Here is an 18,238-nt window from a genome sequence, read left to right on the forward strand (position 1 = left end):
CCAGACAAATGCAGGTTTCGGGTATCAAAATTATTATACAGAAGGGTCCTCATACATCTAGCCTCCTTGCATGTTAAACAGCCCTTCTAGTCGCGCCATGCTGTGGCGTGACTAGGTAGCGCTGAGCGTCTTTTGTGCAACTTTTAACCTTCAAATGTGTCTTATTCGTACAGTGCAATCAATGCAAATAGATATCATTTTAATCAGCAGAAGCTGCTTGTGCTATGTAATGCTACGTTACAGTGTCAGCTGCTGGATGTTTGTGGGCACATTTGTATGTGGATCACCTCTCTGATTAGTGGGTCAAGGCAGACCCTGAAAAACAGCAGTCATTCAGCAAATGTCATCTGTTTAGGACAAACTCTTGGGAATGACAAACTACCTATCGAAATTCCTTTTTCTACAGTGAGGCAACTGCACCACTATGACAGCTACTACTTTAAGATACAGAATGGCTTTGGCAAGAGCAACATCAGGCTGCAGTGACAAACTTAAAACGTATACTAACAAGCACTTCAGTACTTTCATATATATTTACTGATGGTGATTTCTGCAGATGCCTCACAAAACAATCTGGGTGTGGAATGTCTCCGAAAGAACAGGCCCATTGCCTTCTACTTGAGAGCACTGACTGAGACTGAATCACGTTATGCATAGATTGAAGAAAAAACTTTTAGCATTGGTGTTTGCATGTCACATTTTCCATAACTTTATATATGGGTGTCACACCACTGTTAAAATGGACTATCAGCCACTCATAACCATTTTGAGACCTCTGCATAATGGTTCCTCCCACATACTAAAAAGTATGCTCAAGTTACAGAAATACCACCAGAATGTTATCTATAAGTGTGGCAAAGAATTGTTTGTGGCTAATGTCCCGGACCCACTTGCCTCACACTGAGTGCACTAACGTAGAGGATGAATATGACTAAATGTCTGTTCAAACCATGGCGGTTGATCTGTCCCAACAGCTGTCTCAGATCATTCTACAAGGAGGGCCTCAGTTCTTTAGGGAGATCATACAGGATCTGTTCCCCTTTTTTGCCATGAAAGATGAGCTCATGCTGTCTGATGGAGTCATTCTGAGAGATCAAAGATTCATAATACCGTACACCCTGCAGAAGTACTATATAAAGCAACTCCACCATGGACACCCAGGCATTGATACCATCAACCACAGGGCCAAAGAATAGCAATATTAGTCCATCATGTTTAGTGAAATTGAGAGAGAAGTCTCCATATGTGTTCCCTGAAATGCTCTCAAACCACATGAGTCAAATGAACCTCTGCACCTACACTATGTGCCTGACTTGCCCTGGTTTGTCTCTGCTGCAGACATCTCTGTATGGAGAGGAAAAGAACATCTAGTTTTGGCAGACTTCTATTCTGGATATTTTGATACTGAATACCGGCCCAAACTGACCAATGCTACTGTTATTGCCAAAATCAAGAGAGACTTTACTACACATGGTATCCAACAACAAATTGTCATGAACACCATGCAATTCATGAGTAGAGAGTTCAAAGAGTTTGCAAATACCTGGGACCTTAAACACACTACCAGCAGTTCCTGCTATCCTCAATCCAATGTGCTAGCAAAAAGTGCTGTCCAATCAGCCAAACACCTGTTGAAATAACGCACGCGTTATAACATCAATATCCTTGCAGCATTGCTTAACTTAATAAACACACTACAGGATGGTTTACCATCCCCTGCCCGGCAATTATGGTCACACCGCACCAGTGCCTTAATTTCTGTTACAAACCATCAATTACAACAACAAGTACAAACAATACTTACCTTAAAGCGGCTGTTCAACAAAAGAAGTTTTGACAAAGTATCACCTTGCATTCCACATCTTGTTCCATGTCCAATTGCAAACTCCTTATGGATATTATATGGTAAAAAATAAAAAACGGGCTTGCAAAAAATTTTCTAGAGAAACCGCGTAATGTGCATCCATCTCTACATAGTATAAAATAAAGTCCATCATTGTAATATATCTTTATATAGGCAACGTAAGTCAAGAAAGCAACCGGACGTCCGTTTTTTTTCATTGACTTGCTTCACTATAATAGTCATTGCTCGGCTCCCTTTTGTCATACATTAATGTTTTATACACCTAAACTTTATGCAACAAAAGCTCTATAGAATAGTGAAACCTGCATTAAACTCCATCCAGTGGTTCTCAAGATTCGCCCAAACAAACCGACAGATGCCACTCGTTAACTATTGAAGCATATGACAGAAAACAGATTAGTCTTCCCTAAGTGCACAATCACATGTTAATTCTAAGAGATGCTTGCAAAACATATCTTTGTAAGGATAAATGTTGTACAAAATGCTAATTTAAATGATATGTGATACCCCTGGCTCCATAAGAGCCACTATAAGTTGTATTTTAGGATGCTGTCACTATATGGAGCTGTAACGCACTAAAAAGACAAACCAGGAACATAACAGGTAGTTACTTATTGCACATTCACAGTAGAGATGAATAGATGCCGAGGAGTGGAGTAGCAGGGTGAGACGCTATAGGTCTAAAAAGTCTGGGCAAGCGACAATGTTGATGTGGTACTGAGTGACAAGTGCCACTGAATACCCACTAATGGTTGGCTGAGGACAAATGCAAAGTGCTGGAAGAGTGAGGCTGTGATCCAGAGACAGTGTGCCAGCACTGGCAGCAGCATCTAAAATCTGTGGAGGCTGTGTGTGAGAAAAAGCTGTAAAAGTGAGATGTCCCTACTGTGATACTGAGATAATGAAAACTGTTAACAGCTGTTGAGAGCTACTAAGCATTATTGAGAGCTACTGAGAACCATTGAGAGATATTGAGAACCAATGAAAACTATTGAAAGCTATTGGGAAATTGAAAGTATATATAGAAGAATATTGAAAGTAGTGTGTAACCCAAACTTATGCAATAGACTGAGCTAAAGATCCGAGTGCAAAAAGCATCATATATATCTTGATTGAGCTGCTACTGAATCAGTGACTGAGCTGAACAGTGTATAGAGAGGAAGCCATTTTGTAAGAGAATCTTTAGCTGCTTAACGTGCACATTGGGACGTTATTGATACTGTGAAGAGCTGAAGATAATTGTGCTATTGAAAGTCGACCTGTGTTTATTGCACCTTATCATTGGTAAACCAAATCTATTATTTCTCTGGAATCAGGAAAGACCAGCATTAGATGCTAATCATACAACTTTTGCCCATTGTGGATTACAAGTACATGCATGTTATAAGACAGTGATCACCTACTGTAGTAAGAGAGTACTCCAATAAAAGAACTGTGTGTTCACTTTAAAATAAATGACCGATTATTCTAAGATTTTACTGGTCTACTGAGTAATAATCTGTTCTGCTATTTCATTATATGTGTGCTTTGTGAAGGGTATTGTGTGTCTAACACCATGTGAATTGAAGCAACTGCAAAACTACATTTTCCATAGTCAAAGCCAAAGGGGTGCTGCAGCAGTAAATTATGATCATTATTTTCATCATACAGTGACCCTCTTTGGACTAATGTCCCCTATGATAAACCTACTTGAATATTCTATTTATTAAGGCTGTCCTGTCATTTTACTGTGTGTATGGTGCTAGCCTCTCTGCTACAGCCTTAGGTGAATAGTAAATCGTAGAGTCATTTTCAAGTGGAAGGAAGATCCACTGGAGCTGCCGTCTCAACTGCAAGGTACCACCTACCTTATCTGTGCCCACACCAACACCCAGGGCACCACAGATATATTACAAGTGAATTACACTGAAAAATCATAATGCTATATTATAGTTGCCTCACGACCCTTGCTTCTGGCTAGCAGGGAGCCTGCAACAGCACCTTGCAGCCAGGATTGCTGTTGCAGTGCCACCCAGAATGCCCTTTGGGTTCTCCAGACAGACAAACTGCAGTCCCCTGGGGGTGGGGGTGGCACAGGGTGCAGATGAGCCCTGTTATGGCACTGATCAAGAATTTCTATAGTTTGTCCACACCTACATCTATATCACTGTCGGTTTTTCCTCCAGCTACATCAGTTAAATGACTATTATTCTAAGCAAGCTCAGAAGAGCAGGAGCCTCAGGTTCAGTACATGGAGCAAATTTGTTGGCATGCAGCAGCCAATACAGTAGTGGTAAATAAGTCACTGAATTCCAGTATTGCAGGTGCCCACTATGAGTTCACTATTGAGCATGAGTGATTATAACCTATGCTAGACCAGCATACAGTACATGTGCATTGACTGTGCTAGAAGAAGACTCTTTAGTATAATAAAAAGAGGAACAATTCTAAAAAAGGACCGTGTCTTAATTGAGTTGAATACAGATCAAACAATTGATACTAAATTGCTATGATGTCATTAATCCTACCCTTGTGTATGAATCAACCAACCTGCGCTGTGCATTTTTTCTTTAAAAATCTGCCTAACTTTCAGTCAGTTTGTGTAGTTAGAAGAGCTCCTCCTATCTAACATTGCAACCTGCAAGAGAGGACTGAAACAAATTGCTGACTCTCCCAGAATGACCAAGAGCTTAATGATGCTATTCATAACATATCACATCATCGTGACCACGCCCCTGCAGACAACTGCAAATCAAACCACTGTACAGTGGACGGGTAGGGCCACACACTGCACACATACTCCTCTATGGTATCTCTTGAAAGAGGCCATTAAAAAGTCAAATAATCATTGTGTACATTATAGGACATATTTATCAATTATCGGGTATTAGACATGATCAGTGGCGTAACTAAGGGGTACGAGCGGGGCTCGTGCCCTGGGCGCCCTGGCAAGCCCTGCAGAGGGGGCGCTGCTGCCAAGGACATCGTACATGCACGCCCTCCCTCCCACCCACCAACATTGTGTCCTGAGTCTAACTTCTTTAACGAGTAGGCAAGTGTGCCTGCTAGCCTGGTGCTGGCTGGGCTGCCTATAGGGGGAGCTGCAGCAGAAGCGCAGCCTCACCCAGGCAGTCTTCTTACAAGGCTCTATCCTGACCTGGACTAGAGCTTCCTTCCCCGATGCTCTCTGTCTCCACTCACTGCAGGTGGGTTACTGGGGAGGCAGGTGGATGGCTAAGCTGCCATGGGAGGGGGAGTGTTAATTTTTCATGTGTGGTGGAGGGAGGATGGGGGGCTGCTGGCTGCATTTGTGTGAAAGAAGTGTGTGTGTCTGTATAGGCTTTCAGTGTGTGTGTATGTGTCAGTGTGTGTGTAAATGTGTCAGCATGTATCTATGTCAGTGTATATATATATATATATATATATATATATATATATATATATATATATATATATATAGGGTTGGGTATGATATCCCGATTGTTGAGATGCTGCTGTTCAGAACACTGACAGCGGCATCCTGGCAGCCAGAATCCCAACAGCCATAGGAACGCAAGGTACGTATTTTCCCTACCCCCATACCCTAACCCTCCCTCGCTAGTGCCTAAACCTAACCACCCCTTCCTAGTGCCTAAATCTAACCTTCCCCTCCCCACACCCTAAACCTAAGACCCCCTCCCCAGTGCCTAAACTCCCACCCATGTGCCTAAACCTAACCTCCCCTTCCCCATACCCTAATCCTAACCCTTCCGCTAATGCCTAAACCTTACCCCGCTACATAATGCTAAGCTCCCCCTACACCCCAATACTTACCCTTTGGGATGCTGACCTGTCGGGATTTCAGTGCCGGTATTTAGACCGTCAGCATCCCGCACGCCGGGATGCCAACTATATCCCATGTATGCGTGTCCGTGTGTGTGTATATGTGTCTGTGTGTGTATATTTATTTGTGTCATTGTGTGTCTGTGTGCTGAGGGTGGGAGCTGATCACGTGACTGAGAGATGACACAGGGGAGGAGATGATGATGTGCTGAGAGACGAAGCAGTGGGGAGATGATGGTGTGCTGAGAGTTGATGCAGGGGGGGCAGTTATGGTGTGCTGAGAGACGACGCAGGGGGGAGGTGATGGTGTGGCTTAGAGACAAAGCAGGGAGGGAGATGATGGTGTGGCTAAGAGACGACGCAGTGAGATGATGGTGTGGCTGAGAGATGCAGGGGGAAGGAAGTTACACAAGGGGCATGAGTCTGGTTGAACCGCTGTCGTATGATGATGACCTTGTTAATATTCCTACACAAACAGGCATCTTCCGGACGATGTGACCTATATGAATATTGAATACCGAATGAAGACACCATCGTCCCAGGGAGGATGTATTTCTTCAGGGACTCCACATTATGATAAACCACCACAGAGGTAAGGTGCATATGGAATGGAAAGGAATGTTCCCAGAGATACAAGAAATGGGTGGCGTGTCGTGTTGGCACACCCCATATTCAGTGGCCATGCCCCTTCCGGTATGTGACCATAAGCAAAATATGTTTTGCTATATGGTGTGGGGGAGTGCCAACCTTAAACTTGCCCTGGGCTCTGAAGACCCTAATTACGCCACTGGACATGACATAATTGTAATTTCTTATCACCGTTATTCGCAGCAATAAGGAATTATTTACCGTCCCTGTGATGTGTTAATAGTGAAGTGATTACATAAGACATCCCTTTACTACTATATTGGGACGCCCGGATGTGCGACGGTCATTGCCAGGGATTTAGCAAATTGTAGCCCATAGGCTATAGTGACTAATGCCATCTTCTGTAGGTGTTAGCTGCCAGGGCTAATTACTGAATCAGTTATTAAACTAAGGGTGTGTGTTGATGGACAGAGTGCACTGCCTCGCTGCCTCCAATCCTATGTGCCCAGAAGGTAAGCTGACTCGGCAACCTCTGACATGCGCTATGTGCATCTTTCCTCCCTGGTGTTACATGCAAACAGACGGACCCGTAGACTCTCCTACCCTCCTCAGTACCAGCCGTACTGAGCACCATATGAGACCACAAGTGCACTATGGGCCTGATTCAGATGTGGACAGTATTGCACAGCCGCAAGGAAGCGGCTGTGCAATACAGTTCAACTAAAATGCAGATGCAGCAGGATGTGTCTGTAGGGAGGATCACTGTCGCTGTTTTGGCCAGGCTGCATAAGTTGAAACTTACTAAGGCTGGCTGGCTCCTGTCTGCTTGCAAAGTGAGGAAATCTGCATCCTACGATGCAGACCCTGGCCTCGACACTCCCAGGAAATGGGGGCAACATGTCAATGCTTCCAGGAACACAACCCGGCACCGTCCCCTCCCCGCCCCAAGTAGCCACAGCACGTCAATTATGCTGTGGCTTGGGGGCATTGCGTGCTAACATGCAGGACTTATTCTACACATGCACAGAACAGGTACTGTGCATACGCAGACCCACAAACATTCGATATGTACGTAAACCATCGGCAGAAGCAATAGTACAACCATCCACCGATGCATTTACTGCTGTCACACCCAACATACTACAACACTCAGCAACACCTTAAGCTCTAGGCAGCACTTATCTAATATATCTTGATACCGCTATTGCACCTGTGATATCCCTGTGTCTTATGCTACTTGTTGTTCTTCCTGATTTAATAAATCTAAGAACTGGTTAAGCTGTACCATGTGTGGACTAACCTCCAACAGCCCCAACAACGGTGTTACATATTTAAAATCACATATATTTTGACCAAGTATATTTCACCCTGGTTCATCAATCTGTCTGGAGGACTACTGTTCCCAGCACATTCTGCTGCACTTCACATTGATAGATCATCTTCTGCTACCGACACTCTGTTAACAGGTCCTAGGCCCAGAGTGTTGACACAGAATACTCTGCTAATACTGTATGCACTGTATTTTTTAGCATTTAAATCAAACGCATGAATATATAAAATATTGAGTATTTTTATGTATTGACAATCAGCATTACTAAAATGCCAAATGTACATACATAATAACAAATGTTATGGAGGGGCTGTAAAAAATGCTTTTGAATATTTTGTATACACATACTTATAATACTGATAAATCAAGCAGGTTATTTATAATCTTCAGATTGAATTCTTCTAAACAGATGCACTGAGGCAACTGTCAAAGTTATGTGAGGCTTCTGCTGCAAACATTCCCACACATTGGCCAAACGTGAGCTGAAACAGGCAGCTTTTCAGCAAGGTTATCATCAGTATGTCTTGGTTTGAATGTGTTCCACGAGGACATATTTAAGATGGCTTCTCCTCAGTGACTGCCTAAGAATGATACATTTATATAATAATAGCTAGAGAGGCATGGGGTTGTCCAACCCCACTGTAGTGAAGTTAGATATTTACATTATTAAACATGTGATGTGTGTCTTCTCATACTTGCTATTTAAAATAAGTATTTTGTTTAGAAAGACATATATTAACAGGTTAACAGGGAATACCTGTGTGTCAATGGGATCAGTAGGAGGGGTCGGGGATGCCGCAAGGAGGGGGGGTTCAGGGGTTTTAAAGGGGGAGGAGGGGCAGGGGAGAAATGAAAGGGGGGGGCATGTGGGTTTGCCCCATTCCACACACCCCCCCCCCCCATTCTGGCACATATGGATGTTGATAGTTTTAAAATGTCAACAGGCAATATGTCCACATTCTCACAATGTTGACAGGTAACCCAAAAGTCACATGACCACCGGGACTTAGAAGCTGCGCTTTAGCTGCTCCAGCTGTCTGGAGCAGGTTAGTCACCGCTGGATCACCAAGGACAATACAGATGTGTCCTTACACATCTTTGCTGCAGTACCTCTCAGAGCGCCAGGTCCCATGAGACTCTGCTAGTGCTGGGCATCTTTTTTGTGTCTTTTTTGCAACAGCAGACTGCGCTGATTAATTTGATATGCAACACTTTTATATCTATTTGCGACTGAGTCTCTGAATCTGTATACGAAGTGTTACTATGTAGTGGCCTCAGCTGTTTTCATTACAGGTTCCATTGTGGTTCATATACAGACTCAGGTGCACACAGATATACAAGTGTCACATATAAAATTATTCAGCACAGTCTGCTGGTGCTTCCAAGTCACATCGCATTAAATGCTGAATCGCATTTTCAGCAAAAAAAATGCCCGACTAGCAGAGTTGCGTGAACCTGAGGCTCTTTCACGCCAGTCAAATCGCGCTGTTTGGCGTATTACGGCTAGATGTTTGGGGACACATCTAGCATTCCCTCTAGCGTTCCTGCTAGGCTGTTTTAGCAGGGAGCGGCGCCCTGCCCTCCTTCTGGAGGTCAAAAAGCACCCTGTCCTCCAGAAGAAGGGCAAAAAGCGCCCTGCCATCACAGCCTGCTGGTGCCGTCTTCATGCGGCATCTATTCTCCCTGTCGGCAGCGCTTGGGGGCTGCCCGACGTGTCCATAAGTGCCGGGCATGCCCCCTAGAGTGACGAATAGGGGACTCGTCTTATAGACATGCCCCCTTTTCAATGGCCACGCCCCCTTTTCGGGCGCGCGCACGGCACTGCCTTCTCTTGCTCCGGCGCCCTGCCTGCCGCCGGAGCTAGAGTTAACACAGCCAGGCTGTCGCTATGGGTCTTGCACCAAAGGGGGCGTGCTGTCGATGGTGAGAGACAGCACACCCCCTTTGGTGGGCGTGCCGGGGGCGTTGCTGCTCAGACGGAGGCGTTCCCATGGGAACGCCTACCGTCTGGGACCGGCCCCACTGACATCACTAGTGATGTCAGTGGGAGTGCTTTTGGCTCTGATAGAGCCAAAAGCACTCCTGGGCTTATGGCAGCGAGACCCTACTGCAGGGTCTCGTCGCAAGCCCGATGGTCTTGACCATCGTGACCATCTTTTTGGCCGCTCGCATAAGCTGTGGGTGGACACCCACAGCTATGCGAGCGGCCAGGAGGCCGCTCCATTTTTAGGTAGGAGGGCCCTGATTCAGAGCGTGAAGGTCTCTGAATCAGGCCCTGAGTTCCAAAACTCGGGTCAGACCCAGGATTTAGGTCTAAAAGCAGTATTAGTCACAATGGGAACTGCGGTCTGCACTCTCAACCAAAAACTTTTAAATCATGATGTGCAAGATCCATAAATAAATAATGGTGTTTACCTGTCCCATAAATTCCCTCAGGAGAAAATCTACATGATTGAAATTGTCGTTGGGCTTGTTGTATTTTTGCACATTTTCTAATAAATGGGAGTTTGCACTTTGAAACTACAATACGTGTGCTGATCTTTCCTTCCTAATTTATGGGGGATCAGGTCAATATCCCGGCAAAGGGATGCCGGCGCTTAGTATACCGATGCCGGAATCCCGACAACTGTCAGGATCCCGATGCTGGCATACTGGAGGTAAGTAGCGGGGTTAGTGGGAGGGTTAGGGTTTGGCACTAGGGGGAGGTCAGGTTTAGGCACTAGGGGGAGGAGTAGGAGAAGGGTTAGGATGCCTACAAACCCCAGCCCTGTATATTCACACTATTATTGAGATACTATAGCGGGTGGGGGGGGGGGGGGGCATTGGCATTAGACAATCGATGTACTGTAGTTCAGTGCAGAGAGCTTTCAAGTATACCCTCCGCACTAACTGGATAAAATGCAAATGGCCTGACAAACAGCTCATTAATAAGAACAGCACTGTATCTTAGTGGGATGTGCACAGATTTATTTCCTTTACGACAGTTTGTGGCGTTAAGACAATTTTATATCTCCCTTGACAGGCAATGGAGCAAATATTAACTACTATCATATTTTGATTATTTACAAACCATTAAACAAAACTTATACATGGTAACAAAGAAGTATAAAGCTGCAAATACAACTTCATCTAGCGCCCTCTAGTGGTGTTTCTGAATGTATAGCTAGCAGAGATGTGATAACATATCTACAGGCAGTAGATGTCATATGAACCATAATGTAACTAAGAAAAGTAATGGTGGGTACAAAGAGAACGATCTGTACCACCAACGACTTGAAAGATATCTTTCAGTGAAGTCATCCTGCCACATCTCTGAACAGGAAAAGTTGACGATATCGTCCAGATGGGCCTGCATGTACTGCCGATCATAGATATCGTTATCGTTCATGCAGGAATGCGCATCGTTGGTCGTTCACTGCATAAAAATGAACGATAGATCATTGAACGATATCGTTATCATTCATAGATATCGTACCTTATGTACGCACCTTAAGTTAAAGGTAATATGTATAATTTACAATTCAAATATATTTCACTTTTTTTTATGTATATTAAATATTGTTTCAATATCCATTGGATATATCCAACATATTTAAGGGTTTTTTCCTGTTACCCTATGACACATTGGCGCTGATCCAGTTCTTCAAACACACTGTTTGGCAATCCTACTGATACAAATGATTTAGACAAATTCATACACATCCATATACAGATTTTAGTAAGAAACGGTCTTGACTGCAAATATAATTTCCATATGATACTGATAAAATAAATACTTTAGACTTTCAAAATGTATTTTGTTTATCATATGCAATGTTAATGAAATAATACATTGAAAAAAGTCCCAACAACATAATATCTACAGTTTTCTATGACCAGTGCAGGAGAATCATAAGGTCAGTGCCTTTTTGTCCAACTTCGGTTTTCCAATCATTTTCTAAACTTATTTTGGGCACCATGACAAGTAAACATTGTCTGTTGTCTTTGCACTTCTACTCAGCAGCACTTGAGAGTCCACAAGGTCACTCTGCATCATTCTGTATTACTTGTTAAAGGGGCACACACACTAGACGATATGCTCCATGAACGATATCGTTCGCGTTTGGCCTTGATCTCCCAGGCAAATGACACTGAGCATACACACTGAATGATATTGTTAACGATATTGTTCAGTGACGTCACCCTGCACTTCTCCGAACATGCAGTTCCTGCCAATATTGTCAGATTGACCTGCATGTTTGGACGACAACAGACATCATGGACGACCCACGGGAGCGCGCACACACTGGAAAGATATCGTTATCGTCCATATCATTCACTTTACTCAGGAACTGTGTGGGGAGAATTCCAAAATGTACATTGGTGAAATTACATACTAAAGGTAAATTTTAATCGACTTTGATCGATTCTAAACAATTCAAAATGTATCAACATTGATGTGGTTCTGGGGTTAAATCACACATTTGCTTAGTAAATGTCTGATGTAGTCCCAGAAACATAACATTGATGTTGATCAATTAAAATCGACCTTTACTAAATACACCCCAAATTAGTAGTTAAAACTGATGCTGTATGACTTTTGGTAGACTTAAACATACGGCAGCAGTGTAATAGAATTATTTCCTTAGAGTATTGTGGTGATAAATCAAATTGTGACATCTGATAGTTTGTTTGTACAAAGATAACATTCATGACATAAAAATCATGTTAAAAAAAAAGAAATAGATACAAATAAAACGTATTCTGGAACAGCTTCCATAATGTTGGTGCCCGCCTAGTGTGGTATAACCGCCAGTGCCCTAATGCCCTGCAGTGCATACATACTTCCTTTCCTTGTCATGTGCAATTCCCACTAACCACCAATGACTGAGTGTTATAAAATACAACTATAACAGAAAAACGACAGTACCGACCATACCAGTAAAAGCTGATCTACATGACCTATAGGGTAACCAGCATTACTAATCACACACATGTAAGATGTATTTCATGCCAGTACCAGATACTCACCAGCGTGTCCTGTAACATCCAATATGTCATAGTGTAGAGCCATAGATGAAAATGTCGGGACTCCCACAGCTAGAGGACTCCTGTATGCTGCACTTACAGGTGCTTTCTGGGCGTATCACAAAGGAACAGGGGAAGAAAATAATGTAGTCAGTCAGCATGCTGTCACTGCCAGTATCCCAATAGCACAAACCAAACTCACCTGATATAATAAAAGTGCCAGCAGCAAGGACCAAACGCCACCTCTCATATCCATAGCTTCACTCTTTCATGCGGTGCTGTCCAAATCAGTCATCCGCTGCTGCCCCCTTGTTCTTTAATACGATGTATAATTGTAATCCAGACATCAATGTATTTATTGTTCCTTTGTGAAAGTCAGTCAGACAAGTGCATCATATTGTCTGTTAGTTGCTCTGAACCTTATCTGTATTATTTACTGTAACAACAATTTCATGGCAGGTCTAATGTTATTTTCTATAGTGTACTGTACATTATTGTATTGGCCTGCAATGCATAAAGTAAGCTACTGAGGCTTTTATAATAGACGTATATAAGTAAAACTGCTGCTTGTGGCTTTCTTATGTCTGGGAACGGCACTTCTCTCAGTCTTTCTTTTGCCTGTGCAAGTCCCCATATGTTTCACTAAAGCAGCTTTTCCCAGCTCTTCCTTTACTAATCTTGGCCAGCCGGCTTTTGTTCCTGACTGACAGTGCACTGAAGCCAATCACCGCCTGCTGTTGTGCAGTGGGCTGCGCCGTTCAGGTCTCTGTAGCGTTACAATAGTTAACTCCTCACTCACTGCTTTCCCTGTCCTCATTCATACAGTAAAGGTAGCCTACAATGTATAATATGAATAGTACATCTCAGAGATTTGTATGTGTTGTTGGCTATCAAGTGTATTGTACATATATATATATATATATATATATATATATATATATATATATATAAAACTCTAAGAATAACATTTAGCTGTGTTATTAAATTCCAGCACTTGCATAATAATATTTTAGTTTATAGATTATAGATAATCCAATTTGTGAATTGACCTAGGAAATGTTATAACAGTACTTTGATAAACTATTTCCTTGCTATAAGATATTTATTCGAAAAGCAATCGCACTGATCAACCCCCCCTCCCCCATTGATCTGCCCATTGCTGAGATTTGCACTGGTTTTTTATATTGTTTTTGTACTATTTGGCCACGCCCTCTCCAGCACCTGGGCCTGTCCCCTTCTCTAGGGCTTTGCAGCCAAGTGCAAGAAAAAACATTTTGTTTTACGAGATAATAAAATTATATTTAACATATAGAGATCGTTCATTTATGGGTGTATTACTTGTTTTATATGTAGCTGAAGAGCAAACTGACATTTTTATGTCCACCCTAGAAAGGTGTCATTGTGACTATTGTGATTTGGAACACTAGTCTATTATAGCCTGGAAAGTGTAGCATTTCAGAGCCAGATTAGCCAAACAGAGATATTTCAGGACTTCCTTATGTAATAGCTACACAGTGTTGCCCACTGACTTTATGGGGCATATTCAGTTGGGGGTGAGAATAGCAAAAATCCTGCACCCGCTGGGTTTTCCTCCTAATGACTAATTAACCAATTGGAAGTTTCCAATTAGCTTAATTAGTCAGTAATACTCACCTTCCGAAGTGCTGTCTTCTGCATCCAACACCAGGACCCTGTCTCCTGCAGCAGCGGTGAGTATGTCAGTGTGTGTGAGTGTTTGTGAGTGTTTATGAGTGACTCCCAGCAGCCCCCTCACCAGTGAGAAGATGGAGGGGAGGCCACCGGGAGCCGCAAAGACCCCTGGGCAGGTGTGTCATTTTTTTTCATTTATTTTTTACGCGGCGTGGGGTTCTCAGAACTAAAAACCCTGCATCCACTTTTTTTTATTGGATACCACGTTTATCGGGAGTGTGCATACCCGTGGTAATCCAAAATTGGGTGCGAGGAGCACAAGGTTTTTTCCTCGCTAAACCCCGCGCCCAATTGAATATGCCCCTATGTCTCCTTATTATGATTTCATCATTTTCTTGGTTGTAAAAGATGATGTTTTCACATGTCAATGCAGCAGCATCCATCATAAAACTATATGACCTGCATCTGCAGATGTCCTCGCTAATAGAAATGGACTACAATGTACTGACTTTCTTGATTCAGAACACTCTGGACTCAACATTATGTTTCCATAGTGTGAAACAGAATGTTGGAAGAAACAAATAATTACTGAATGTGTATTATGGAAGAAGCAAAGTCCCCTAGTTTGACAAGTGAGATATTTTCCAAATATGTCAACTCCCAAAGTGCTCACAAAATCATATATAGGATACACAAAAATGCAAATATGCCTGGAAACTACAATAAATTTTATCCATATGTTTAAATGCTCATATAAGGGAATATAAAGATATTACAAATAACACACTTTGTTCATTTAAGCATTGTGTTTTAGACTTTCTTCAACAACATATTTTGAAGGTCTAACATATTGCCTGGGGTATTTGCTGTTTATCTCATTAGCATGCATTGCCAGAAACCGTGCAATATCTGGAAAAGGCCCTGAACATAGAACAAACTGCCTCACAGCGCCGCTAGTATAAGCTGGGTCAGGTCTGGCACTAGGTGTCTCGGCACCCTGCGCCGTCCCGTGTTCCCTCCGCCCATTCCCTCACCGCGCCCTCCCTCTGTGAATACATTATTCACAGCAACCGACGAGGCGGTGTGCGGGACTTTCCTACTGTCGGACCCCAGCGCCCCTGTGCGACCAGACAGCCAGGAACATACCTGTTGATACAGAAGTTTTATATTAAAAATGTTTAACAGTGACTGAACACACAACAAACTGTCTCACGGCGCTCCAAGTATAAGCCGGGTAGCAATGATGTTATATTTTTTAACACACAAGTTTTATATTAAAAAAATAGAAAAAGCCTGAACAAACTGCCTCACAGAGCTCCTAGTATAAGGGTGGCACCATAATAGTAATGATAATGCTATAATAGACTCATTGACTGCTGAGTCCACTGCCAGAGCCGGGCTGGAGGTCACCCATGAGCTCCATCTTCCGGCTCCCACAGTGGGTGATGGGAGAGACGTCATGACGTCTCTCCAATAGTGCAGAGCAAGTGGGAGGTCGGAGGAGCGGACCACGGCGGGGGCAGGAGCGGGGATTCAGGTAAGTGTATTTTTTTTGTGTGTGTGTCTTTGTCCTTATATATATAAGGGGAACTACTGGGGGCACTGCATAGGGGGTACTACTACTGGGGGCACAATATAAGGGGCACTGCATAGGGGGGACCATTACTTGGGGCACTGTATAGGGGGGACTACTACTGGGGGCACTATATAAGGGAAACTGCATAGGTGGACTGGGGACACTATATAAGGGGCAGCATAGGGATGTCTACTACTGGGGGCACTATATAAGGGACACTCCATAGGGGGGACCACTACTGGGGCACTGCATAGGGGGGACTACTAGTGGGGCACTGTATAGGGGGGGACTACTGGGGGCACTGTATAAGGGCCATTACTGGGAGCACTGCATAGGGGAACCAAAATACTGGGGGCACTGAATAGGGGGGGGCTACTACTGGGGCACTGCATAGGGGGGACCACTACTGGGGGCACTGTATAAGGGGCACTGTATAAGGGGTACTGTAAATGGCACTATTGGGGGCACTGCATAAGGGACATTGGGCCTGATTCAGACCTGCTCGTGAGCGCTGAGCACTCGCAAGTGGGTCAATGGTGCCCTAATGCACATGCACAGGACGGAGGGAGCTCCGTCGTGCGCATGCGCGAGACCCGCATAGCGACAGCCAAGCTGTCGCTCCGGGTCTCGCACCAAAGGGGGCGTGCTGTCGATGGTGAGTTACAGCACTCCCCCTTTGGTGGGCGTGCCGGGGGCGCGGCTGCCAGACGGAGGCGTTCCCATGGGAACGCCTACCGTCTAGGTCCGGCCCCACTGACATCACTAGTGTTGTCAGTGGGAGTGATTTTGGCTCTGATAGAGCCAAAATCACTCCAGGGCTTGCGGTCACCGAGAGCCTACCGCAGGGTCTCGTCGCAAGCCTGATGGTCGCGATGGTCTTGACCATTGCGACCATCATCATGGACGCTCGCATAAGCTGTGGGTGATAACCCACAGCTATGCGAGCGTCCAGGAGGACGCACCAAAAAAAAAAGCCCTGATTCAGAGCGGGCGCTCGTTCAGAGCGTCCGGCTCTGAATCAGGCCCACTGTAAGTGGCACTACTGGGGACACTGCATAAGGGGCACTGTATAAGGGGGCACTGTATAGGGGCACTACAACAGGGGGCACTGCTACTGGGGACATTGCATAATGGGCTCTACTACAGTGTTCATTGCAAGAGGGACTTGGGGCATTAAGGTGCATATGGAATGGAAATGAATGTTCCCAGAGTGATGAGAAATGGTGGTGTGTCATGTTGCTATGCCACCATTTTCCACTGACCACGCCCCTTGTATGTGACCACACCCACTTTTTCAGCGCATGCACCTACTTGGGGGGGCTCCATTTTTTATCAAATACCCTAGTTATGCCCACTGCCAGTAGGGTTTAAGTAACACTGTGCTGCAGTCTACTCCTATGGCGCTGTTTGTGCCTCACAGTGCTGCAACAGCACACAGTGGGTCTCATTCAGACCCGGTCACAAGCACCGATGTGCTCACAACCGGGTCGATAGTTAGCCCTGCGCACGTTAAGTGGCCACACTGCCCATGCGCAAGCCCCAGAGCGAGAGAGAAACTGTCTCGCTCCGGAGCTCTCTACAAAAGGGGCAGCTGTCGATGTTGATCGACAGCTCGCCCCGTTTTGTAGGCGGGCCGGGGGGGTGGTTTCCAAAATGGAGGCGTTCCTTAACGAACGCCTACCGTTTTGTGGATGGCTGCACTGACATCATCAGTGATGAAAGAGCAGGAAGCTCCCGGGGGCTTGTGGCTGCCGAGACCCAACCTTAGGGTCTCGTCACAAGCCCCGATGGTCGCGATGGTGTTCACCATCGAGACCATCAACCTGGTCGGTCATTAAGCTGTGGGTGGTAACCCACAGATTACCTAACGACCAGGAGGCTGCACTTCAAAAATGTAGTGGCCGCCCTCATTCAGAACATGCACTCGCTTCTTACGAGCACCTCTGAATGAGGGCCAGTGCCTCTAACATAGTGTTAATATTTTTTTTTTTTTGTATAAAAAGTGCTCCAGTAGGCCTTTTTTTTAGTAACAAACAAACAACACAGTGCTCCAGTCCACACCTATGTTTTTTTGTGCCTTACAGAGTGCTGCAACCAGCCCACAATACACAGTGCCCCGCCATAAAGGTGGTGTCAAAGTCAAATATTTGGATATGATATGATCGCTGTACAATTATTATCTGACTGTATAGTCGTCTACAGTCTGATGACGTGTTACTAGGACGCTACTTTGCGTCGGTGCAATCCGATGCGCTAAAATGCGTATCCACACCACACATACGCTGATGCACATGACGCACACATATGTATATATACATACACACAGACGCTCATATGTGGATGCACATACACATGGACGCTCATCTGTATATATTCACGTACATACACATAGATGCACATTTACAATTTCAACACACAGACG

General features: G+C 44.4%; 1 protein-coding gene across 1 annotated transcript in view; it reads right to left on the reverse strand.

The window, feature by feature from the left end:
• The window catches only part of ADAMTS16 (ADAM metallopeptidase with thrombospondin type 1 motif 16), a 337,999-nt gene extending 325,124 nt beyond the window's left edge, over positions 1–12,875 (reverse strand). Inside the window, exons 1-2 of the mRNA XM_088442271.1 lie at positions 12,793–12,875; positions 12,594–12,699 (exon numbers count right to left, since the gene is read on the reverse strand). Coding sequence (XP_088298397.1) covers positions 12,594–12,699; positions 12,793–12,846 — 160 coding nt within the window. The 5' untranslated portion in view covers positions 12,847–12,875. The remainder of the gene's footprint in view (positions 1–12,593; positions 12,700–12,792) is intronic.
• Positions 12,876–18,238: the final 5,363 nt, after the last annotated feature.

The sequence above is a fragment of the Taudactylus pleione genome, unplaced genomic scaffold (assembly GCF_031769625.1).
Source record: "Taudactylus pleione unplaced genomic scaffold, aTauple2 ptg000309l, whole genome shotgun sequence".
Lineage (NCBI taxonomy): Eukaryota > Metazoa > Chordata > Amphibia > Anura > Myobatrachidae > Taudactylus > Taudactylus pleione.